The sequence below is a fragment of the Chaetodon auriga genome, chromosome 13 (genome assembly GCF_051107435.1).
Source record: "Chaetodon auriga isolate fChaAug3 chromosome 13, fChaAug3.hap1, whole genome shotgun sequence".
Lineage (NCBI taxonomy): Eukaryota > Metazoa > Chordata > Actinopteri > Chaetodontiformes > Chaetodontidae > Chaetodon > Chaetodon auriga.
Genome location: NC_135086.1, coordinates 12,400,547 through 12,426,077, shown reverse-complemented (window position 1 = coordinate 12,426,077; position 25,531 = coordinate 12,400,547). Strand labels below are relative to the sequence as shown.

Sequence of the window (25,531 nt, the reverse complement as noted above, 5' to 3'; positions counted from 1 at the left end):
ATTAGAGAGCAGCACATCCAGTCACACTCCCGGACTCAATTACTGACCAGTTCTCCACTCATCTCTTTCAACAGCACTCAAACAGCGCAGAAACAAATAGAAAAAAAAGCTGGGAAGTAAATTAATTCACACAGTCCGCTTTTTTTGAAGGAATACGCCGATTTTCGACGATAAGGTGAGTGTATTTGTGTTTTGGCATCGTTAGCTTGCTGGCTATCACTCACTAACGTCCGTAAGCTAATGCGCTGTTTCACGTCTGTCTGTCGCTCGGGCTAACGGCTAAGCTAAAGTTCTTTAGCTAAACCGGTAGCATCCTCTTTTCCTACACTTGCCTCATTGAAGCGTTATCCGCTCCGTGAGTTCAACACGGCGATTTAAGAAGAAAACAAAAGTTCACGTTAAAGTAGATACGGCGTTTTCGGATGTTGTCGAGCTAAACTTTGCGTAGAATATGACAGTTGTGGTGTTGAAACTGTAACTTGGTCACAAGAAGAGTGTTCTGACATAAGAGTTGAGCAACTACCGTTACCATGTCAGCGGCGCTTGGCTCGCGCATGCAGGCAGTGCTGCTCCGTCTCGTCGGTACCTTGCAGCATGGACTGGCAGCATGGATCGTGTCTTTGTTGCCAGCTGGTCCACTCTGCGGATTCACCGTTTGTCCTGAAACGTTAATGGACGGTTGATGAAAACATGTACATAAGTTAGCTTTGTCGGAATATTAGTTTGTTTGTTTGTTTGTTTTTTAGCTACCAGCACGCGTCTTGAAGGAGTGTTATCATGTGAAAAGACGTGTGTCTGTCTGGCTGTTTGACGCTTGTTGTGGTTTTAAGCTTCGTGTGACAACATGTCAGGAAATGATCAAACAACTGGATTTAATACAGGTGGGCGCAATGTTTTCTCTTCTTCGTCTTCCCGAACATTAAATGATGTTATCAGTCTGAAAGCGGGGGGCTGCCCGCTGCTCTCCCCCCTCTGGCTTCTCTTTTTGTGGCTTCCTCTTAAAGGAGAGCGCAGCTAATGCTGCAGCTGCGGTCTGGGCTGAAATTTACCCTTTGAGATTATGACAATACCCTCCATTTTTCTGCTTTCATATTAACAACAAGGCATTCGCCATCTTGGGGTGTTTAAATTGGCGCAGCCTGTGTAAACGCTGTGTGGCCGTCACAAAGTTGTGAAACTTTGGACGGGAAAAGATCTGAATGACACAACCTTGATTCCCATCCAGCAGTGTTTTAATCACACCAATGGAAGAGGTTTTGGAGTTTTATGGAGTTCTTGCTGGACAGATTTCAAAACGGATTGGATATGTTATAAATCTGCAATCGAAGCACTTTCATCTCCCTGTGATAACATGTCACACATTTGGCTTAAAGCCCTTGAAATTCAGTTGTAAAATCTGTCATAAACTGTGTGCCACAAGCACAGGCTGGGCCTCACTTCCTATGCAGAAATCAGAGCTTTTTAGCATTGTTCTAATGTCTTCCATGTGCACTTGACTTACGCTACATGTTTTGAATGAAAAATTCAGTATCTCTGTCAATTCTGAACAAAAGCACAATCTAGAAGAGGTTTGATGACCTAATGCACCTGAAATGAGTTAAGACAAATCTTACAATAAGACAAGACATTAGATATCTGGACTTGTCATACAGAAGGAAAAGCACAGGTGTTACTATTAACATTTACAATATGTCATCATTCAAGGCTGTGGTTGAATAGTCAAAAAGTTGTGTCCGATGTCTTTTCATAAACGATTTTCCTTGACCTCAGCGGGAAATGTCATGAGAGAATCCGACTGCACGTACGCTAGGCTAAGTAATTATACAACGGCAGATGTTAGACACGGGTCTGCCGTGGTCACTTAACGTGTTGCTGCTGCAAGGAACCGTGGGATGTCATTATCTCCTTTCACACAGGATGGTCCAGTGTATTGTATGCTAACGGACATAAGAAAGGAGGCACTGAAGCACCTTTCCTTAACATTTAGAGCATTTGACCAGCTCTTGTCATGGCTGCCACTTTGTGAGTTCCGGGTCATTTCACTCAGTTAGGAACCTTCCTAAGCAAAAAAAAAAAAGGACTGTTCGTCCATTACCCAAGTGTCTCAGTAAGCCCTAACAGCCTCACGGTGAGCCAGCATGCACAACACCAGCACCCTGAAACTGAAGCAGCTAAATGGAATTCATCCTTGCCATTAAGCCCATTAATTTGACTTCCTGTATCAACTTGTATTAGGTCCAATCAAACGTATTCATAACAGCATCAGCTACCCTTCTCATACAGGAGTGTATTGCTCAAACAGTGCACAGAGTTTATTTTGATGGTGTAAATTTTACTTGCGTCATTTAGTTTGTTTTGGCAGGCATCTTCTGTTTGCTACACAGTAGAGCTGATTTGTCCTTATAACTATAATCGATGGTAACTAACTTGTGTGCGCCCTTTGCACACATGGTCTTAAGTGAAATGGCAGTGAACATGATTCCTGGTAAAGTCCATCATTTAAATGGCTTCAGTAGCCAAGGCAGCAAAATAAATCAGATCACAGCCTTGATGTGTTATGCATGCATCCAGTAACTGCCAATGAATCAAAACACAGGTAGAAGGTCACTAAATTTGCCTCATATTTATTCAGAGCACATGTCCTTGAAAACCTCTACAGAGAGAACAATGTTGAAGTGATGTGTACAAGGATTCTAATATGTTAATATTTTAACATTGAGAAATCAAAAGAGCAAGTCAGCAACTTGGCAGAGATGTTGAAAATATTGCAGGGTATTGTTCTTCCAGGCTCCAAAGGCAAACGTGCCTCACGGTTGCTAAATTACTTAAAAGAGCATTTTTAAATGTTAGCCGTCCCAGCAGGCAAATTAAAAAATATTTTTAACTTAATTTTCAGAGATTTATTCCCTTGATTACAAAGTATTTAACTTTAAAGAACCAAGTTTCAATTAGAGCTTCCTGCAAACATACAGACCTTAAATTCCATTAACAGTACACAGTATGTCAGCATTGTTAGATTTGTGCACACCAGCTCAAGACACGCAGTGGTGTAGATTCAGTTGTCCAATATGTCACCTTTCCAAGGTTTAACCAGTCGTCTTAGATGTAAACAGCTTTGCTGAATTGGTCACAGTGCTCACCATTTCAAGCAGGAATCACATTAAAGGTTTTTGTGGCCCCTCTCAGCAGCCCAGGTCCCCTTTTTGTGTTCTGTCGGCTCTTAAAAGTGCTCTTTTTTCCCTTGCCTTTTGAAAGAAAAAGCAGAACTGCTAATAATTGTGATTTCACCCATTTTCACCCTGTCTCTTCTACTCTTACCCTTTCCACAAGTTTGCACTCATTAATCAAAGGTGCTGGTCTCCCGCTGAGGGCTGAGCAGGTTCATCAATTTGGCAGCCAGCTTGCTGTAAGGAACAGTGCAGAGGCTCTTAACACGCAAGCATAAATAAATCTATGGTCTTTATATGCAAGCCCTGAAGGTTAATACTGTATAATTCAATGTACCCTCTTTGTCTGTTGTGATTGATGTTTTTAAACATGTGAGGCTTGACGGGAGTCCCTTTTTGTAGGTCAGTGTTGACACTTTATGATTGGGTGAGCTTGGGGGGTGAAAGGCACGAGGGAGGTGGATTATTAGGAATATGTCAGGGAGATTACTCTTTTTCACTCATCTTTCTGGTCTATTTTCTCTCTGCCTGGAGATGCTTGTCGCAGTGCTTTATTTGAAGCAATGATGCCTCTGAGATTGAAGTCTCCCTGCTGTGTTAATGGGGAAGATGTTTAAAATGCTAGTGGTCTGGTCTGTGTGTTTGGCTGTTTAGTATTTATTTGCCTCCTTTGCGGCAGGAAATGCAGGCCAGCTGAGAATGAATGAATTGACTCCATATTCATGATTCCAAGTCAGGTAGTCACGCAGGACTAATACAAACCTTTTGTCCGGTTTCTGTTCTAAACCATTCCCCTCTCACACGAAGACTGTGCCTGAGCAGCCCCCTTTTTTATTGATCTTCATCATTTAAAATCTGGTCACTGCTGCCACAACACTTCCCACTTTAGCTGTGCTATACATGCTGCTGCAGCCACATTTTTGAATATTGCGTTTTTATTTTGCATTCTCTGGCCTGATAAGAGACTGGAGAAAAGAAATTCATCCCTAAAAATGTTTGGATCAGCAAAGGCCGAAGTCTAAGGCTTAGTGAACCTGAATTAAATTCTTTTCTCACCAGGATGAGACATTGCACAGGCAGTGGACATGCTTGAGAGTATTGCAACTCTGACTTTCTTCAACATATCTGAAAGATTGTCTGTTTATATTGCACCTATACTTACAAAAATGTCAGTGCCCATGTTTTCATTTAGCTTATCCCTCAAGCACCTACCTATGGTAACTCTTGTGACCGTGCACAAGCATTGCATTATGATATGAATCATGATTTTAGTGGGAATTCTTGCATTTCAGCTTCACTGAAAGAAATTATATAAACCATGATGTGATTTTTGCTGCGGTCTGTACCAAAAAAGCATGTTCCCTTACGTCTAGAGAACATGATTTGTAGTCTGGGACATCTCTGTAGCACCACACAGCTTTATTTAGAATAGTACATTGTGACACATTTTACCTTTTCCATTAGAAAATTGCAGTTTTGATAATGTCGAAAAAGCTTCATATCAACAGAATTCAAAGGAGATGGTGTTGATTTGTTAGAGCTGAGAGGGTGAGGTTAATGAATGAAGAAAAGATATTAAGATGCCAGCGGCCCAGCCATCGTAACAAGCATGATGTTCACCCTGACCTCACTAGCAAGCTGAAAGCCTCAAGTCATGTCACACAAGGACTGTCAAGGAGAATATGAAGAAGGAACTTGTTTTTGATACCCAGGTTAGTTTTTTGACTTGGTAAACAGTTTTCTGTGTAGGGAGGCCAGTGCCATTATCTGCTCTCAAAGTGATGGCATGGAGCTAGATGGAGTGTCCCGAGGAGGCTCAGCCTTGTAGTACTTCAAAGACTTGTTGCAAGAACTAATTATTTGAAGCTAGAGAGTGACCTTTTTACTCGCGATATTGAATCAAACATGCAAGCGTAGAAGACAGTAATCTCTTTAACGCTGGTATTCACACTACAAAATGACACAGATGGAACTGTAAGGAGACCTGCATGGAGATGACGCACAACAAGTGTTGCTGCTATTGATGTGAGAGCATGGAGGCCATACTTGTGAGTTATGAGAGATCCACTGTTTACTGGTCATATTTAGAGCCTATTTAGACAGCGTGGAGAGGCAGGGTAACAGCATTTCTCTGTCTGGTGAAAGAGCATTTTTACTTTGGAACCTTTGAAACTTTAAAAGGATCCATATTGTTTTGGTGGGTCATTGTGGCATAAAGTTGGCTGAATATGAAAACCATTGCACCAATTGTTTTGATCATGAGCCAGCTCAGTTTTGAAGATGTGTGACTGGGCCAGTAAAGTAAAGTTCAACTTTGATGTCCAAATTAGATAGAAAGTCATAACCAAATAATTGGGCTTGTTGGACTTTGTTAAGAGTCCTCAACTGACTCGAGTAGTTTTGCTTGTAGCACACAGGTGCTATAAAATTGTAATCCACTCAGATATGCTAGAATTATTCTATTAAAGGAACAGTGTGTCAGATTTAGTTGGATTTATTGGCAGAGTACAGCAGACATTGAAGATAATTTACATCCTTTTCTAGTGTCTAATCACCTCGAAATAAGTGCTTTTCTTCACAGTAATGGATGATGGTGTTATTTGTCATTAGTTTCAGACTTTAATTCTCTTGTATTTTCTCTCTTTTCTCCTGTAAGTTTGGTTGGATTTTATTTCCTTTAAACATGCACCTTTCAAAAGCTCCACAGAAGGCTCGGCCTGGCTAGCTATATTTCCAGCATAAAGTTTGTTCTGTGATTTTATGTAACCTGATCACAGGCATAAAATGCCCCATTTCAATAGAGGATCGTGGAGAAAAGAAAAAATAAAGTTCAGTTTTCTTTTATTACTATGTGAATACTAATAAAACCTTTACTTTGAGGCCATTAAGTTGGAATATTTCTCCTTAGATACTCCTATTTAGATTGCAGAGAATGTAAAGGGAAAAACTGGCCCCTTCCCTGTATATTATATTCATGTTAAGTGATAATATAGAAGTTAACAACCCTCAGTCAGCTAATTATTTTCAGTGCTTTGGCGTGATTTAGTTCAGAGTTGCTATACAGGTGATTTATGAAGACTTGAGAGGGTTTAAGTGACTCAGGATTGATTGAAAGATTGGACCTCGTTTAAGCTCCATTTCCTTTACATTCCAAACAAAATGAACCCAGATGTAATGCATAAATAGTATACTGTACATATGGTGGTTTGTCAAAAGTGTTTGTAGTGCCTGTGTGTGTGTGTGTGTGTGTGTGTGTGTGTGTGTGTGTGTGTGTGTGTGTGTGTTACGGTATAAAAAGGATAAATGTTGCTTTGTTGTGCAATTTTTAAAACAGATTTCAGGAGGACTAAACTTGAAAGCTTGGTATTTGAGTGTTTTTCAGAAAAGAATCTTTCAGTTTGTACTCAAAGTAAAACATTTATTTGATAGTTTCCTTAGCTCATTGGATTTCTACAAAATCAAAGCGTTCCCATATAGCTCCTCTTGTCATTGAGTAGACCATAATCCAATTTCTCGCAAGTGTTTTTGTCATGTCCCATTGCCCCGTGCTGTCTCTTGGTGCAGGACTTTGATTTTCTGCTGATGTTTAGAATGGATAGCTCATCTGCCCCTGGGTCCATATTACCATTTTTATTTCATTCTCACAGAAGCTTTCAGATAGGAACGATGCCGAATGAGTAAATCGATAAAATCGAGCAATAAATCTGACCGTTGTTGTCTCATGTTTCAGGTGTGCGGCAGTGATGTCACAGAACTGAGGACAGTGTCATGCAGTAAGTGTTTGGTTACATCAGCCAGCCATTGTCCATCTCTGCCATTATGCTCTTTGAAGTGCCTCTTTTGATTTCATATAGGGAAAATCCAGTTTGCTTTGTTAAATTGGAAAAAGTAACTCATGAATGGAAATGCAGGACTAAGCGGAGCACCTCATTTTGAAGTATTATTTAGGTATAGGATTAAAAATTTCCAATTAGGTCGAGATTTAACAAAGTCCTCCTTTATGAAATTAGTTTGTGCTGCATTACACTTTGCTCTCATTTTGTGTTAATCTAATTAATTCCTGTCTTTCTTAGAATTAGAGTGTCAAGGCGTCAGAACATATTTAAATCTCTTTGGGGAGAAAGGAAAACTTTTTTGACTATGGGGTATGTTAAGATAAATTACTGTGAGCCAAACAAGGGTAATTGGTGGGGTTGGAGCCATTGTTTGGCTTTGTTTTAATTTTAATTTAGGCTACTCCACATATACAGATGTTTCCTAGCTGCTATTAAAGATTGAATTGTTGCCCCAAGACAGAGTCGGTCGGTATATCAAACTCATTTCCCTTCAGCCTGAGCTCTACTCTATCAGAAAGTGTGACATGTGGTTTTTCTCCGACTGCAATATGTGCTGCCAAATTACCAGCAAGTTCATATGCAGTCTTGAAAGTGCAGTCGGGTTTTCTCTGTTGTACATGCTCCACTGTGGAGTTGGTGTGATGACGGGTATTCATAACGAAACAGTTTCTGCAAGCAGTCCATATATGAGCACAGTTGTACTTGGTTGTCACACTCGATTAACACACTTTGAATGCAGACAATTTTTAAATTAAATTAATATTATAAAGGAAATAGAGATTATTTTGCCTTTTAACTGTAATGCTGAATTGTGGGTTAATCAGATATCGTTCAGTTATCAGTGCTACTGCTTCTTTGTTGTGTCTTTGCTACTCGGACTCCTCAAATCTTTCTACATTTATTGAATCCTGAAGGTGAGTGCAACTGCTCACTTAAATTTCATGGCGTAATTTGAGCATTCTTTGCTTCATAAAGGTTATGACATGTACATGGCCACCTCCCGATCCAGAGAAAAAGTCTCCCACTGTTTATGTGACTGACCCTGGAAAGAGACAGGTCATCTGTAGCGCTGTAGACAAGCCGAGTTGACATGGCGATGGCAAAATGAGCCTCACTGCAGGAATCCCATCGTCTCTAAAACCTGAGCACTCTTGCTTTCATCTGTGTGTAGCTGAAGCCCTCGAGGATTTATTACAGCAGTTACGAGTAACCTTCAGTTTACCTACAGGGCCCAACAGTAAGTTTCCGAAACAGCTGCCAGCCTTTGCTTTTGGCTGCCACAAGCGGACTCAATGGTTGTTGTAAAGTAATTTCACAGTCCTGATATGGGCCAGAGCCATTAAACACATCTTTTATGAATGAATATGCTGGAAACGGCTCTTTGTTTGTGAGGATGTAGTGAGCAGTGGTGTTTAAAAGGTGAGAGACTGTGTACATTGTGCATCTGTGTAGTGATATCTGACTCTGTGTTTGAACTGCACATCCCTGTTTATTAGCCCCGCTCTGCTGCCTATAGTTTGATCAACTTTGATGTAAGTTTGCTTTACGGGTAATCGAAATGTGCCTGGCAAAACTGTTAATGTTGACCTGTGACCAGTCAGAGCATCCTCCCTGTGCTAAAGGGCAAGTAAAAAGAAAAGAGTAATGTAGAAAAGGATTAAGAGGCAATATGTAAGTTAGAGAGGTGAGATGATTACCAACAACTGATTTGCCTGATTAGTAAAACTGTTCCCAGCAATGTCTCAAGTGGACCCAGAAAAGAGGCTTCAGAAAGCAAATATACGGAGAGACCTAGACTAATCAAGCAAAAGAAAATTTAAATCAGCATCACTGTGTGTCTGCAGCTGCATTATAGTAAAGGCTTGGCAGTGCTGGCATTCATCTCTGTACCACTTCAACACAATGGACATACACAGCACACAAAGGGACAAGGCAGACATGCTTGTTTTGTCAGGAATTGTTAAGAGAGACAAAGTGAAGCAGGACTGTGCTCCCTTACACTGCCAAATGTCAGGTAAATTCTTTAATCCAATAAATTGCATTACCATGGCATTTTTAATGAATTATCAGAGTTATTCAGTTATATTAAAGTTGGTTTGATTTCAAAAGAAGTGCTGTAAAAACTGGTATCGTAGCAGGCTCCAGTCTTACATGAGAGGGAGTGAAGCTTCGTGGACTGGCGAGTGCTGTGTTTGATATGCATCATTTTGTGTGTTTTGTGTTGGAGAGAGTGGTTGAGTTATGTCCTTCTCTTTTTTAAATATTGATGTGCTTCAGTTAATAGTGTAGCTTTACAGAGTAGGCTGTAGTAATATGACGTGGTCGCACATATCTTATCCCACTCTTGTTTCTGCTCGGAGTGGGACTAGCATGCATACAGGAAGGAACAGTGAGGTGACAAAAAAACGCAGTCATATTTAAAGCAAAGACTTGGGAATGATGTAACGATGAGAGGTATTAGTTGTATGGATACTGCATTGGCACTGACTGTTCTCAGGTGCCGTGTTTAGCTTCTAAGAATAGCAGCAATGTGCATAATGTGTTTCTGTATGGTACAAATCCAGAGCTTCTGGTTACGTCATGTTGTTTTACGAGATTAATGGTCGTTACATTAAATGTTAAGATTGCCACATCTCAATCAATCAGGTCACATGACTAGTCCTCAGTTTATGACTGGGGTGGCACATTGTTGTTGGTTCTACAACTACTTGTATAAAATAGCACAAAGATACTGTGAGAACTTAAAACTCTGCAAGTCTCATTAGGAAACTTTCCCTCAAATGAAGAAAGAGTGTAAAAACCACATAGAAGTTGCTGCAAAACTAATTTATTGCAGAAATCTTTGCTTCTCAAGAGAGGAACTCACCTGTAGAAATATCATGTTTTTAAAGTCAGTTTTCAAACTGTGATTTGAAGAATGGCGCCCATCTGAACTTGGGATGCACTGATCGATTTTTTTTTTTTTTTTTTTTTTTTCCCAGTTCCAGTCAGTATCATACAAATACCTGATATCAGTGTCGGTTCAGTGCACCCCTAATCTGAGGGGCCAAAGAGTAGTTTTCTCTGCATGGTTTTGTGGATTATTTGGCAGTTGAAATGCATGGTGGTTTCCACTGGTTGCCCAGTGGAAACCACCATGCATTTATATAGCTCTTTTCTAGTCTACTGGCCACTCAAAGAGCTTTACAACACATGCCATATTCACCCATGCACACACACTTACATTACCATCGGGAGCAATTTGGGGTTTAGTATCTTGCTGAAGGACACTTCAGCATGCTGTCTGGAGGAAACGGGGATCGAACAACCGACCTTCTGACAAGGACGACCCGCTCTACCTCCTGAGCCACAGCGGCCCCAAATATCTAATTGAATCTTTTATGTAATCTTGTCACTTGCAGAAGTACTGAACTATCGTTCCTGGTAGGTACAGCAGACCAGCCCATAAGTGGCACATGTTAACATGACTTACTGTGTGCTGGCTGATGCCCAAGAATACTCACGTTTTTCCTTACGTGGTGGTCTGGGTTTATTTGTTGATCTTTAGCCTGCTAGTTTGAGGCAGTAATATAATATTCAACATAGGAATGCAGTGTTATGGATTTATGTGGAGCAACCTGTGTCTGCTCAACAGGGATAAGACCAGTGGAGTTACAGGCAGCTGCAATCACAGAGGGTAGTTTGTTGTCAATAAAGTGGGATGAAGTATATGTGCTTCTCTCCTGGGGTGAGAGGTCAGGCAGGCCTGGGTTTTGGGACAACACTTACATGGTCTACTGGGTAGCTTGCTGGAAGACGGTAGGCCTGCAAAAGCATCTCTGATGTGTGCAGATGGCATTGAGGAAAACTGTATTTTCTCGGGTGGTCAAGGTCAGCTGCCTGCTGTTCTTTCTTTACAGTTGGCATCAAGCGTTCATTGGACAACAGGGACTTCTCATCATTTCACAGTAACATCATGCATCACAAAATAAAGATCCTACAGTGTGTCTTGGAAAAAAGCCTCCAAAGCATCTTTTTGGCAGACATGATTTTGCCACTGATATCATGGATTTGTTCTCTTTTAGAGTAAACCACACATTCTGAAACCTTGTAGCTGCTTGGATCTGAAAAAGCTCAAATATTATCAATGCTAATAAAATGCCTGTCGGTCTTGAGCACCATAAATGCCACTTAGGTGGATGAGAGTTTTGTTGGCAGTCTACAGGATCTTTGCAGAGAGGATCTGTGGTGTCAGCGCTCAGACGGGTGTAGAGGTGACACCAAGGTGAAAGCTGCATTGTAGAATGGTTGGAAATCATTGATATTCTGACTCGGAGGCTGCAAATGGCTTGGTGGCAGATGGAGTCTTTGTCAGGGAAGAAAAATGGCAGCTCGGGAGCATCAACGCCATTTTCCCTATCAGCTTTGCTGGCGGGCGGTGACCTTCTGCTGCTCACAGAGATCCCCCCAGCACATGATCAATTATCTCACTTCCATTGTTTATTAAGCTAGTGGAAAAGGATTTAAATGTCATTTTTTTTTTTTTAGAAAAAGATTGCACGTGTAATCATGAAACTGATATTTGTTGTTAGTGCATAATGAGGAAGCAAATTGGAGTTTGTGAACAAGCAAAAGCAGTACGAGACAGCTGTTTAGCTCCATTTATTTAATGTTTGTCACAGAATTGTTGTAATTGATTTGAGTTCTAAACAACATTGTTAATGGAAGAGATTCCTCAGGAGTATAGATACATTGCATGGCTTCAGCTTGGCTAGTGGTTGTCATTAACATTGCTCGACTCGAAATAAATAATTTACTAAGGTGAAAATGTTTATGCAAATAATATTAATTTGGTAATGGCTCTTCTCATTACACAGATAACACGGGCACACAGAATGAAACTGTGATATGCAGTAATTATTTTTGGCTGTAAACAAATCTAAGTCAGAATAAAATATTGGATGAACCTGTGGAAAATGAAGTAAAAGGATAAACGATGCAAAAAGCAAATGACATTGAGACCCCAGTTTAATATGTATGCATTTCAGCTTGATGGTTGATTTCATTAGCAGATCTCCTTGTTATGCATTGACTGTTCTCCTGCAGTAAAATGAATATTGTATTCACGTAGCCTAATATCCAGGAGGAAATGTTTGGATTTGAGTGGCATCCTTCAGGAAAAGTGAAGTGTTGTCTCCTTACCCCAGATTCTGTCTATGCGTGTATAGAATTGCTGAATTGATTTATACAACATGTCAATCTTGATTCATTCCAAATATTGTGTTATTTTTTTAAGAGTAGTGTTATTTATATTTATATCTCGTACAATTATATCTTCTCATTTTGCATTAATGTTGAATTACCATTTATGAATATCCATCAGAATTGTCTAGGCTACTCGTAATAGCATTCAAATTCTTAACAGCATGTTAATTTGGGTAACATTTCGGTATATGTATTGCCTAAATCTGATATTAAATGTAATGTGTCTCATTAGCAGGCGTCCATGAGAGTGTTGTAATGTGGAGCTACCCATACATGCTAGCTATTTTTCTATCTCTAAGGAGGATGATATTGTGCTGCCACGGCGTGCACCTTTCTTCCCCTCTTTCAGGCCTGGCTGCGCACAGCTTTCAAAGGGCAGTGCTTGTCGAGTTTCACTAACAGGAACTGCGTGAAGATTTTTCCATTAGTAAGGCTCTGTGTGTGTGTGCAAGGTGTTCTGTTTCTTACTATCCTCACACAGCTGCTCTGCAATGACGATATTAACAAGGACAGATGCTGCTCCTCATTGGGCTTACAGTTGGTAACCTGCTGAAGTGAAAGTACATGTATATCAATATTGGGCCCTGACTGATCTCATACTATCCTAAAGGCAGTGTTCTAGAGACCGTTAAAAACAAAAAGTGCCACAGGCAGATGCATACCATGACTTTTGGTTAGCCCTCAGGTTATAATGACATGGTGAAATGTTTCAGGATACAAACCAAACTGATTATAATCGCTGTTGATTTTGGATTGGGATTTAAGTAGCACATATATGCTGTAACTGCAGCAACAACAATAATATTTTTGACAATTGGCGTCCCACTCTGTGCTGCTTTTTGTGACACACATGCTCATGGCACCCTGCTGTTAGGCTTAGAGGGTAGGAGGGTATATCTGGAACTCCACATGTATGGTTTTACTGTTAGCTGTCAGGAATTTCTGCATCTCTATCTTGTTCCTTCATCAGCTCTTTGAGTGTGTTGAGTACCGCAGGGGTGAATTCTCTTTTTTTCCCCTGTGTTTTTTGTTTTTTATGAACAGCGCTCTTATCATTGATATGCCACCAACACACACGTCTTGATCTCTCTTTTAATCCCAATGACTCTGTTGGGCTTCGACCAGATAGCCCCAGGAACTAAAAAGTCCCTTTTTGTACATTCATATGTGTACTTTTCCACCACATCTGAAGAAGAATAAACATGAAGTAAATTAGACTGATAACAGATTAAAAAGCAGCAGCTTCATCTGAGGTGAATTTTTGTATGCAAGAAAAATACACAGTTGTGTGACAGTGATGTTTGCGTGGATGTTGGGAAGGCACTCGTGATGTCCCAAGTTTTTGTACGTAGTTTTGTGGTTTATTCATTTCAGTGTCCTATCTGAAAGTATTGGCTGAAGTGCAGGGACTTTTTGTGGGTAGGAGCTATCGCCTCTACAGCTAGGTTCTGTGGTCAGAATGCACTAAAAATCTAGTACAGACCTCTTGTGTGTGTGTGTTTGGCAGTTGAGGTAAGTCCAGGTTTGTCAGCACTGGTCAGGGACTGCTTTGTCTCTGCGGTTGGTACATTTGGAGATGGCCCTGCTACCTCCGTCTACCTTGTTTGGGTTGAAATATGTGACGGAGAATGTGCCATGAATGTGTGAAAATGCATCATGTCTATAGGCACAGTATCACAAAATGTGGCTGTTCTGAGTTTGAATGTCATGAAGTGGCAGCAGCAGTAGTCCTGAACCATATTCCAAATCTCTTGTTGTTTTTAGAAATGAAGCACTGGTAGCCTGAACGTATCATGGCTGCTTGTAGTGGTCAGCGGTGTTCAGTACCATGTAGTCATTGTTAGCGCCTCTGAGTGTACACGGTATCTGAAGTAGTACAGGCAATGGAAATATTCATTTAGCAGCAGAGAAGCTTTTTGTGAAGATGGCTCAGAGGCAGACAGGAAATTAGTTATTTTCCCCGCACATTCATCAAAATAAAAATAGTCTGATGAGTATCCCAAGTGACTCTCCCACATCCATTGAAGCCACAGCTGCATGCACCGCGCGCTTCGTATTAACTCTCCAATGAATTTCAGGTGTTTTTGAGCACTATTAAAATAAGACTTTTTTTTTCCACCTTCTTTCTCATCTCAAAGCACATTGTCCTACGTTTTATCCCATAAGAATTAGCATATTTAAAATGATGAAATGCCCTATTTAATTTTATAACCTTCACCTATTACTTCCCTAAAATTACAGTGTGAGACACAGTTACATCCTGGTGCCTAGAACAAAGAACTCTGGATGGTAAAACTGTTGGATTTGCCTTTGACACTTCAGTCTCTGATAACCTTTTGATTTAATGACTAACACAAGCAGAATGTCAACAGGGACTGTGTGCCAAATTGTTCAGTCTGTGGCTCTTGTGCAGCCTTTCCACGGATAACAGTGTTTTGCTTTGAAGGTGACATACAGAATTGCCAGAGCATCATGGAATAAAACGCATTTGTGGAACTGGGTAAATATTTATCTTAATGTACTTCACACTCCCACCCAAAATATGCAATAATGCAAGGAAATCAAATTTTATTATTCAGGTAATTAGTTAAACCATTTCCATTGTAAACTATACCACATGATACATGACAGTGTTTAATCTTTGATTGTTCTCCTTTTTTTGTTTGTGGCCTGTTAAGTGGAAGGTTGCCATAACAGGAAACATAAGCAGTAGACTTCATCATGGGAAAACCATCAGATTTTTGCAGCCTTCTTGGTTTCATTTTGCTGTGCATTTGGGGAAAAACAAAACTGACAAACCCTGTTGAATAAGCTAAATGAAACTTTCAGCATTTCCTTATTTGCCACGGAGTCAAAGCCACAGTTACTAGGCTGCTTTTGCCCGTGAGAATAGTGCTGTCAGATTTCAAAGTGATGTAAATATGTTAAAATCTACCCTATGCAAAATACAAAGCTCAGTGGAGAAAAAATCCACTCTGAGTACTAATGATCTACAATAGAGTAAAGCACACAATCTTTAACCATTGGAGTAGAAATATTATTATTATAAATACTTTTTTTTCCTTGTTTTTGCAGCCATTTCCCTATCTTACATATATTATTTTCAGTCGGGTCAGGTGTCCTTTGAGGGAAACCTGGCTCCCCTATAATAAAAAACCTGTGTGTATGCATATACATGTGAAACACTTCTGACTTTGTGTTTCCGTGTACTGTAGTATGGTCAGCTGTACACTGAGTAGAATTTCAAAACACAAAAAAACAGTTGATTTCCTTGAACTTTAAATATAATTCAACTGGAAAAAAAAAGTACATATGTGTGCTGCAAGCTGTCATATGCTTAGTCTCTCTTCTAACTTAATTGTAATAGATTTTGGACCTGCCGCAGTTTGTATTGTAAAATTTGACTAATTGCCCAGGTAATAGATAATAATATATTGTTTTTCAGAATGTTGTTTGAGAAAAAATTCAGCAGATCTTCAGCATCCAGTGTGTTTTGTTTTTTTGTATTTTTAAGTCAAGCTGCTCCAGTCAGACCTGTGTTATATGCAGTATTTATTAATCCAGTTCTACAGTATGTTGTTTTGCCTCAGGCGCTGGTGATAGAGACTTTTCACAGGAGAATCTTCACTGTTGATTATGCATGCAAATTTTTCACATTTAGGAAATTTGTCAGATTAAATATTTCACTGGCTTATGTGCTCCAAAAATGATTATTGTGTTTAAAGATACACCTCCTCATTTTGTTACTGTACCAAATTGTGCCCTCCAACTCCTAAAATATCCTCCCTGCTCACTTTTGATGTTTAGAAACTCAAACTGTGCAAACTGTGAAATCAGGAATGTATCTTTGAGCTCTCTTGAAAACCACACTTTGCATATCAATAAAAAACACCATTAGAAACTATTTTTAAAATCAACACACTGTTGGTTCCAAAGTGAATTCTTTGTAGTGTCTCAAATATTCCCTTTTTGCCACCTAATGCACTGAATTTAATATCCAAATTTAACAAATGCAGAATTGAAAAGGCAGTGCAGCTGTAGTATGGACAACTTTGTTTCACCTTGAGGAAATAATTGTGTCTTTTTCTCACTGAATGGCTTCCAAATGACAGCTTGTCTACAGGTGTAACTTATAAAGTACGCCATTTTGAATTTGTTCAGTTTCCCTTTTTTCTTATAGGCTCTACTGTGTTTTCAGTGCCACATACACTGCTAATGATATGACAAGGATTTGATTGACATACAGCATAAAGGTGAATATCTGCCTCGTGGGTGGTGAGCTGCACTAAATGAGCCGGGGAGCGTTGTGTGTTGAGACTACTTTCTTTGTTACTAATGCAGAGGCCCAAACTAGCCGACAGCGTGAGGTGCTTGTCTTGCATTCTGTCGGCAAAGCTCGGCAACTGACGGTTAAGCAATTGCAAAACTTCAGTGACTAAGAACAGCAGGAGACTGTTGCTGCATCTTCAGTTTCAGACCTCACTGCGCAGTCTGAAGAATGTGTCAAAGCTGGAAGGTCTCGTGCTTCCACCAGCGTATCATGTTAATCCCTGTTGTCTTAATCACGCTTGCTCCTTCCTGTTTGGAGTGTTGAGGGCCCGTCTTGTTTCTTTGTAGTCCAAGAATTTGTTATGGGAGAAGTAAGTCCCATGGCTCTCCACATCAAAGTGACTGGTGTAGAGATGTGTCAGTCCTCAAGCGTCTCCATTATAAGGCTGATGTAAGAGTCCAGCTATTGAAAATTGTGTTTTCTCCTTTTCAGCAGACTGACATTATCTAGCTGTAAGGGCGCAGTGCCAATTTTTGAGGTTAAGATTCCTGATTGTCTCACTTTTTCTATATCATTGACCTTCATTTAGGACATTTGGTGTGTGCACAGGTGTTTGTTTGAATGTAACCAGCATCGTCTGCTTCAATAAAGCAGTGGACATATGGACACTGTGTGACTAATGCTTTGAAAGGGACACTCGGGATCTGTTTTATTGCTTCATTTGGCACACTGCAGTCCCACTTCCCATTACGGTTGCCATGTGATTTATGTTGTACTCTTTGGAGAGTGAGAGAGAGGCACTGGGAATGGGAAAAAAAAAAAGCTCTGATGGCGATGTTTACCTTGATCCTAGCTGCCTTTTATTTCATCTTGGACACTGACGGTGGGGAGAAATGGGTTAAAAGCCCTGTTAGGACTCATGTTTTCCTGTGCATAAATGCTGTTTCTTTGATCATCTAAAGCACAAGGATGTTACTGACATTTCGGTGTCGAGCCGTAAAGATTGACCATACCTTTTACTTTTTATCCTCACTGTCTAGTATGATACAAAGTCACACCATCAGACTACACCACACCACGTTCCAGGTACAGCCAGCTAACAGATACTTGATAGATAACATACTACAGGCAAATTTTTTGCAATAGTGTCGTGCTGTAGCATAATCTACCAAATCTATTTGTCTAACACTGTAAGCATAATCGTAATGCCACAAGGATGCCTTCTTCTTCTTTTACAGTTGAATGTAGAATAGCGTACAGTGTCCTTTACTCTGTTAGTTAGCAGTGCAGAATGACAGATAACCTTTGCATCAGCATCTTACGCTCATGTTCAAATTATAGCTATGCTTTCTGTCAGATGATTGCGCCTGATTTATATTCAAGCTGCTTTTTCCTGTTTACATGCAAATGCACACCTTTCACAATCCAATAATACTAAATGGAGATATTCAACTGCTGAATTTGTATAACACTTTGAGTCACAGTGCAACTGCGTTACCACCTTGCTTTCTGTGGAATAATTGAAGTTGCGATGTAAAGTGTTGCAAGGGAGGATTTATTAAGATTGCCATTTTTATCATACACATGACTGCCTTGTTTGTGCTAGAAAGTATTTTGACAAATAAAAGTGTGGAGTCTGGACCAAGTAAACACATGCTAGTGATTTTTTTTTCTTATCAGTGGCATGTAAATATTTTTGAAATGGCAAAGGTTTTGAGCAAGCTCCCACTGACAGTGATTAACGTGTGAGTAAGTGCCAAAGGAAACAGTTACCTGTAAACATTTTGCCTGCTCTCGCTGTATTTCAAAGTCGGGTCTTGTATGTGCACACTGTCCCCGCCAAAAGGCAGAAACCTTTTCTTGTTTTGCCTCTCGAATACATTCCTGTATGTCTAATTAAGTATGAGTAAAGTATCCCCTTTTCTGGGGGCAAAAATTTCACATAGTTATTACCTCACTTTTCCTTATCTGAAACAGTCATTATAATGACGCCTCCAACAAATGATGGGGAACAAATGATGCACGAGTAAACAAGGAGGGTGTAGTGGGAAGTTAATGATAATAATATAGTGCACATGTGATTATCTTTAACAAGTGTTGGCTTGCCTTTACTCCTCCTCCCTGTAGAAAATACTGCAAATACTGGGAAATGGCTGCATATTAGGCTGTGAACAGGTATAACGTAGCTCTAAATTTTACAGTTAAGCATTCATTTATATTAAGTGTGGCATTCTGTTTGAAAATAAACCGTTTCAGCAATGCATTAACAGTGAAAATGTCTTTGACTGGATGCCATCGTCCCTGTACCACCTGCATTTTCTAAGCCAACAACAACAGATTAATAGCAGCTGATTGGGAGATGCATGAAATTACTTTTCTTCCTTTTCTCTCTCTCTCTGCCCCCTCTCTTCCTTCCTCTCTGTATGTGTCTAATTAAAAACTGCAGGCTGAGCAACACAATTTATGGCTAATGCTTGCTGCTGATGGGGCTGCAGTAGGCAGGAGCTCTGAGAACGTGTTCATGATGGATGTCAGTCTGTGAAGAACATGTGGGACTCCTGTTTCCAGGCGCCGCGTCCCACCCCCAGATCACTCCTCATGAAAATGATCCACATGCAAACTGCAAACTGTGCTAACACTGCTGTGAAGGACAAATGCATTTCTTGGAACATTTGTCATACTGAGGCCTCGGATCATTCATCAGAGTCCATTTGCCTCCTTTACTACCACCCTCTCCACTCTATTCAGGGTAGCATTCAATACTTGTTTGAAGCAGTCGATACAAACAGAAATTCATTTTTTGGAGTGACGGTCTTCCTTAAAGATAGATGTGCCCTGAAGAAAGATGATAATAGAATGCCTTAGCTTGGTGTTTTTCCTGGTAATTCTCAGGGGCCAAAATGAATTGTTATCCTGGCAGCGTGAGCACAGGTGGATCTCTTTGCGGGGCTCGCAGCATGTGTGCGTTCTTGCATAGGAGGTCAAAGATGTGATTACATTGATGCATAAAAGACCATGGCTGAGACAGGACATTTAGGGAATAGATGGTGTTTGAAGGTGTTTAGTAACACTGGGCAGGCTTTGCTATGGATCACATTTAGTGGCAGTGGGAGTCCCACTGTATCAGTGTCACAAAGCATCGCAGAGGCTCCCCAGCGTAACCAACACTCCTCTGCCATCTGCCAGCCAACAGTAATAGTCGGGCTTGTCGACCATCCACTCCATAGACTCTTTATTTACAACCTACATCCAGTAGTTTCATTCAAACTTTCCCATCCTTGTCCACACTCATGTACGCAGTCTCTTGAAAGCACATGGTTTCTTTTGTCTCCCAGCATCGTCGTAAAAAAGGGGCCCCTCACTGCAGCGAGCAAACATGAGATGAATGGTAAACCAGCCCTTAATGCAGAGTATTGATTGCATAGCAATGCTATGTTTTCCCTTTTAATCACTTGGCAGAGCTACTCGCTCATGACAGCATGTCTAGTGTATTTAAACATCATCAATTTAAAAGAGAAGTGTGTTTCTACTGTAGAAACCCTACAAAAAGTGAGTTTTGGTACCAGCTGGAATGTCAGTGTACAACATGCTTCCGTGCAAAATGGCTCAAATGTAAAACTGGTGTTGATTAATTTTCTGTTGATAATCATTTCAGCACTAGTTTAGGTTGGCAGTTGAGTTGTCACTGTGGTGTGAACAGCACAGCAGAGGGTCGTGCTTGGCTCAATTATGACTTCCTCAAGGACTTGAAATTGTCCACTGCATCCTGAAAACCTACTTTGTACTGATCTCATTAAATAACCACCTCCATTGACCCAAGTGCACAAAGTGTGTTTCCATTTGAAAATACCTCCGTTGGAACAGAGAAAAGGTTTTGTAAAAGGTACATAAATCCCCCCCCCCCCCCCCCCCGACTGCATCATCATCAAACACAGAAGGCATTAGCTGGCCTTGAAAATCCCTCTATGAGTAATGCTGTGAGTTACTGTAGCTCGACCCCTGATGCAGGTCAGTGTGAAGTTTCCCTCTGTAGCTGGTGGGATGGGTCAGACAGAACACTTCATCACTTTCCAGGTAGAGTAGGAGTCAGGGCCAGGAACAACAACTTATGAGAAGACATGGGTAGAATGAAGAACTGATTGAAACTCATAGGAGCATGGCATTTCAGCTGAACTGTGGGTGTACCACTGAACTTGTTATGCACCTTGCCGCCGCGACCCCACGCACTCCATTTTCTGTCATTCGCTGACCGTAAGAAGCCTGCTCCGCAGCGAGCTCTCATCCTGCACATCGTGAGCATGCACACACATATGGGGGTGGGGGGCCTTCACAAATAATTGACTTCATTTCAGCTGGTCTGCTGGGTGACCTCAAAGAGACAACTGAAAGTGGAGGAGCTAATGGCCTTTGTTTAATTTGCTTCACCACTGTCAACTACTGGCAAGGTTTCAGTCTCTCTCTCTCTCTCTGCTTTTTACATCACTTGGTTTCCTCCTGAAAATCACTGAGGCCAAACAGTGAGTGGCATTTCTGTTCCTCAGTCATAGCAGAAGGAATTAATTGTATTTAGTGGGATGATGGATAGACTGGGAGACTGCTGCTGGTGTCACAGCAACCCATGTCTAGAATCAATCAAAGAGATGTTGATGTCTGAGGAGGTGTTTTTAACATAGTGACGTAATGCTAATTAGTAGGCCACCAGGAATTCAAGGCAGTTCAAGTCGGAATTTGACATATTTGTTCCGTTTTTTTTTTCTTTTGTACACATACTCTGTGTTTTCACCCCTTCATTTTCATCACAGATTGGTACAGAACAGACAGAGGACCTCTGAGTGACCTCCCTCTATCTGAGCACAGCGTCAGGACACTCTGATACACTCCCTCTTTCTGTCTCTTGCATGTTCCTTCCATTAGCTGAAAAGACACCATGTTTGCAGTCCGAATACTGCTGATCCACGCTGATGACTCTGTTACTGGATTATCATTGTTAGCATCAGCCATCTGTTTTTGTGCTGGAAGATAACATGGACAAGGAGGAACACACAAGGAAAAACAAATGCTTATGTGCACCCAAAACACAGCACTGTGTGAAATATGCACAGCTCCAGCACACACAAAGACACAGCTGGGAAGCGTAAATACAGTTTCCCTTATGATAAACTCTCCAGTCTTTAGAAATTAAATTCTCCTTTATTTAATTGGTACAACTACCACTGTACAAAAAGTATGTATTCTCAGCTTTACAGGTTAACTCTTATCCCCCGTCTCCAGTGTTGATAATTTAAAGTATGTGTACAATGATAAATTGATTGATCAGTTGACCAAACAATTAATAATGAAAATAATCTGCACATTAATCAATGATGAAAAAATTGTTAATAGCAGTGCTAATGGGTGTGTCTTTTTTATTTTTTCTGTGCAAGTACATTGAGTTCAGTGTTTAAACCAGAGTCAAATTCCCTGTATGCACACACATACTTGGCCAATAAAGCTAATTCTGATTCTGATCAACAAAAGAGTGCTGGCTGTTTTTTTTTTTCTTTCTTTTAAGATCCAAATAGATAGATAACTGTAAAAGAATGAGAGAAGCAGAAAGAAAACTAATTGCACACTTCATTTAAAATGAAGCTCAGCTTTCAATGATTTCTGTAAAGCTGCATTTGTATGGAAGGCAACATGTTGCTTTAGTTTGTTAGCTTGGCGTCTTCACAGCAGGAAGTTCCTGTGTTTGATCCTGGGCTTAGTCTCTTTGTAGTTTGTTTGGTGTCCCTTGATTTGCATGTATCTCCTGTTGGTGTTTCAGATTTCCCTTTACATTACAAAGCCCAAGGGGATTGTCAAGGGGTTTGCAGTCTTTTAAAATAGTCTGTTGGTGTGAGTGTGGCCGCACACCTGTGACGGTCCGCCAGGCTCAGGAAGCATTTTCCCAAACTTCTGCCCATTGCACCAGTGCATTCACTTTGAGTGGGAATATGTAAGTGTGCAAAGTACATTTTCCCAGCCACTAATTTAACATCATTTGATCCTTGTTTTTTTTATTGTACTAGCTATTTTGCATATCCAAAATCTCAAGAGAATTTACAGTATTTGTACCGCTGTTCCCTGGCAGACATGCATATATGCTGTGTTTGAGGAGGACCCAGGGCTGTTATGAGAAATGTTGTTGAATGCAGAACTTTGATAAACTGTGCCATCTTACCACTTACAGAGTGTTTGTATAGTTACCTAGATTGTTTATTTGAATAGATATAGCAGCCTTAAATGATTGACGCTGTTTTATGCTTTGTCTCATTAGAAACTCATTCTTGTCGTTCATCTTCCTGTTGAGAGATATTTTTTATTCAGCCATGACAAGCCGCATTATGCTTGTAGAGCCATACGTGAACATGACTTTGATTCAATCAAACTCATTTGTTGTGTAAATCATCTCTGGTATATTAGCATATACAGTATGTGCTTTCATGAGACCCGCATCCTGATGCTTGGGATGTCTGCACTTTGTCTTTCACCTCCCATGCTTGTATTAGCTGGTGTACATGCATCCATCAAATTAATTTTAAATATTTATGTGGGTTATAAAACACCCAGGGTACTGTACTTGCTGCCTCATGTGGTTTTATGTTTATTACCTATAAATTCAAGCTTATTTGCTTGTTAAACCCGTTTTAATTTTGAATAATGAATTAAGGATGGGCTTCGTAGATGCTGCAAAACGGGTTTTCCCCCCAGTTTTGCTTTTTCCTCATATGTTGTAATTGTTAACTGTAATTCAGTTTTTAACATGTCTAAATGAAAGGCTACCTCAGACATAATTTCACGTCTCATATTGACAGAAAATGCCAGTTTAATTATGCAGTAGAAAAAAATTACCCAGTAAGAGATCATATCTGCAACATTTCACCTTAAAATGAAGAAGTAAATTGACATTTAACTTTGATGTGCGTTGAGTACATTGAGAATTACTGCATCGGCAGCTTTTTCATAACTACAGATGAGGTTTTTGATTTTCATTGAAGAGATTAACTGTGATGTGGCAGGGTCGAAATTACACCAAATGTTTTTCTTTTTCTTTTTTTTCCCTTTAATATTGCATTATAAATATGAACGCACCTTTTGTTCTTTGTTCTGCAAAAACTCCCACCCGCACGACCACAGCAAAGAGTGGCCTTTCCAGTGAGGCATGGCTGCAGCTTTCATGTCATTTACGTCTCATCAGTGCTGTTCCTGGTGAGGGATGATACTTGATATTCAGAGGGTAGCTTTGTCTCCTCAAATTAATCAGCTGCTCCTGTTTTCTTGTGCGGGGGAGAATCACTGGGGACATCTAAGACTTGTTGGTGTAATGTACAATAGTATAACGACGGCAGGCTGTAAGACAGAATCTGGAAGTGTGCGTTAAAAAGGATTTCAGATGTGGGCTTTTGTGATCAGTGGCATGTAAAGTGGCAGAAATAATGGAAAATCCAGGAAATGTGCTGATGAAAAGAGTCCAGTATTGCTAGATCTCTGTGGCATAATTTGGATGATGGGCAGAACCACAGTGGTCTGAGAGTCGTTAGAGAAAATGGAAGAGACTATGATTACAGCTTCTGTTTATCCATCTGTATGGACTTGATGTAAAGATTGTGGAAGGATGGTGAATGTCCTATTAAAGGTGCAGTGTGTGAGATATGGCCAGAATTTTAGTTTAATCATTGCAAAAAAATAAATACCATTATCAACAGAATGAAGAAGTAACAGTTCTGATATTATGTCAAAGACGTCTATGTTGTGTTGACCTCTGTGGGCATCTGAGGGTGTGTTTGGTCCCAGTCCAGCTGTGTTCACTGGGAGGCTGCAGAGCACTGGTTCATTGTCCACAGTCTAAACACCAACACTCCAGTCAGCTAATGGAGCCACTAGCTGCACAGCTAACTGAGCTAACTAGCTAACTGCTACAGCAAAGAGTATAGTGAGCAGCAGTTAAAGATGATGATATGCTGCCCCCCTGTTTGTTCAGAGTGACCCTCGTTTAGGTGGCCACATCGTACACGTTGTACGTTTAAGGAAGAATTGGCAGCAGTTTTGCATCACATCACATTACATCACACTAACATGTTGCTTTCACAAAGGTCATCTCAGAGACTCCAGTGTTACTGTGATGGTGATTCAGTTTGTGTTAGAGAGAAATGATGTGTGGCACGAGTTATTTGTTTTTCCCTCTCCTTTTCCTCTCTTCCATCTTGAAGTACTGACCAGATTGTGTTTGACAGATATGGAGTTTGGAGAGCGACTGGCCTCCCCATCATCAGCCCCATCCTCCCTTCACATGGCCTCCTCTTCAGCCAGCTCCTCCCCTGCTCCACCCCAGACACCCTCCACCAAATGCAGCAGCCCAGCCCCCAGTCCCGCAGGCAGCTCGCCTCTCAACACCTGTGGTACGTACGCATACACATACTCACAAACTGCCAAATGTGCATGAGGTCAAGGCACAAGATCATACATGACTCAGACGTACATGATTTGATGTCCCATTCATTTTCAAGTTGATGTATTTTATCATTCTGCCCACATTTTGGATGAGGCTGTGAAATTATTTCAGGTAGGTTATGGTTCACATGTGCAGTGCTGCAAACAGAATTAATAGTCACTCACAAAACAGCCTTAAATTCACAAGCTGCTAATAAATGTGAATGTACCATTCTGAGGGACTTTACCGCACTTTATAACTACCTCCTCGCTAACTTTTGAGAGAAGAAAATTAAGAAAAGGCAAATCTATTTGGAGGAAATTTTGTGGAAAACACTGAATTACAATTGTGCAACAATAAGGGGGCTTAAGACACCTTCTCCCAGCCTTAATGTTTCAGACAATTTTGATAGGAATGGAAAAGCTGCTGAATTAATGAATGCCAACAATTAAAAAGCTTTGTACGCCCTTGTGGATGTCTTTTGACAACCTTTAGCTCCAGTTTATCCTGTGTGATTTGACATGTCTGTCAGCCTCACAGTGTGCATGCAGCCGCCGACATCCTC

General features: G+C 40.5%; 1 protein-coding gene across 9 annotated transcripts in view; it reads left to right on the top strand.

Moving 5' to 3' along the window:
* Window positions 1–25,531, top strand: part of LOC143330611 (bromodomain adjacent to zinc finger domain protein 2B-like) — a 46,848-nt gene continuing 21,317 nt past the window's right edge. For 6 of the 9 annotated variants that reach the window (XM_076747304.1, XM_076747306.1, XM_076747307.1 and 3 more), the window contains exons 1-3: window positions 760–881; window positions 6,898–6,940; window positions 24,770–24,934. In XM_076747304.1, the coding sequence (XP_076603419.1) occupies window positions 855–881; window positions 6,898–6,940; window positions 24,770–24,934 (235 nt within the window). In that variant the 5' untranslated portion in view covers window positions 760–854. Of the gene's footprint in view, window positions 176–759; window positions 882–6,897; window positions 6,941–24,769; window positions 24,935–25,531 lie in introns of those variants that run through there. The other 3 variants (XM_076747301.1, XM_076747308.1, XM_076747302.1) reach the window with 3 other exon arrangements.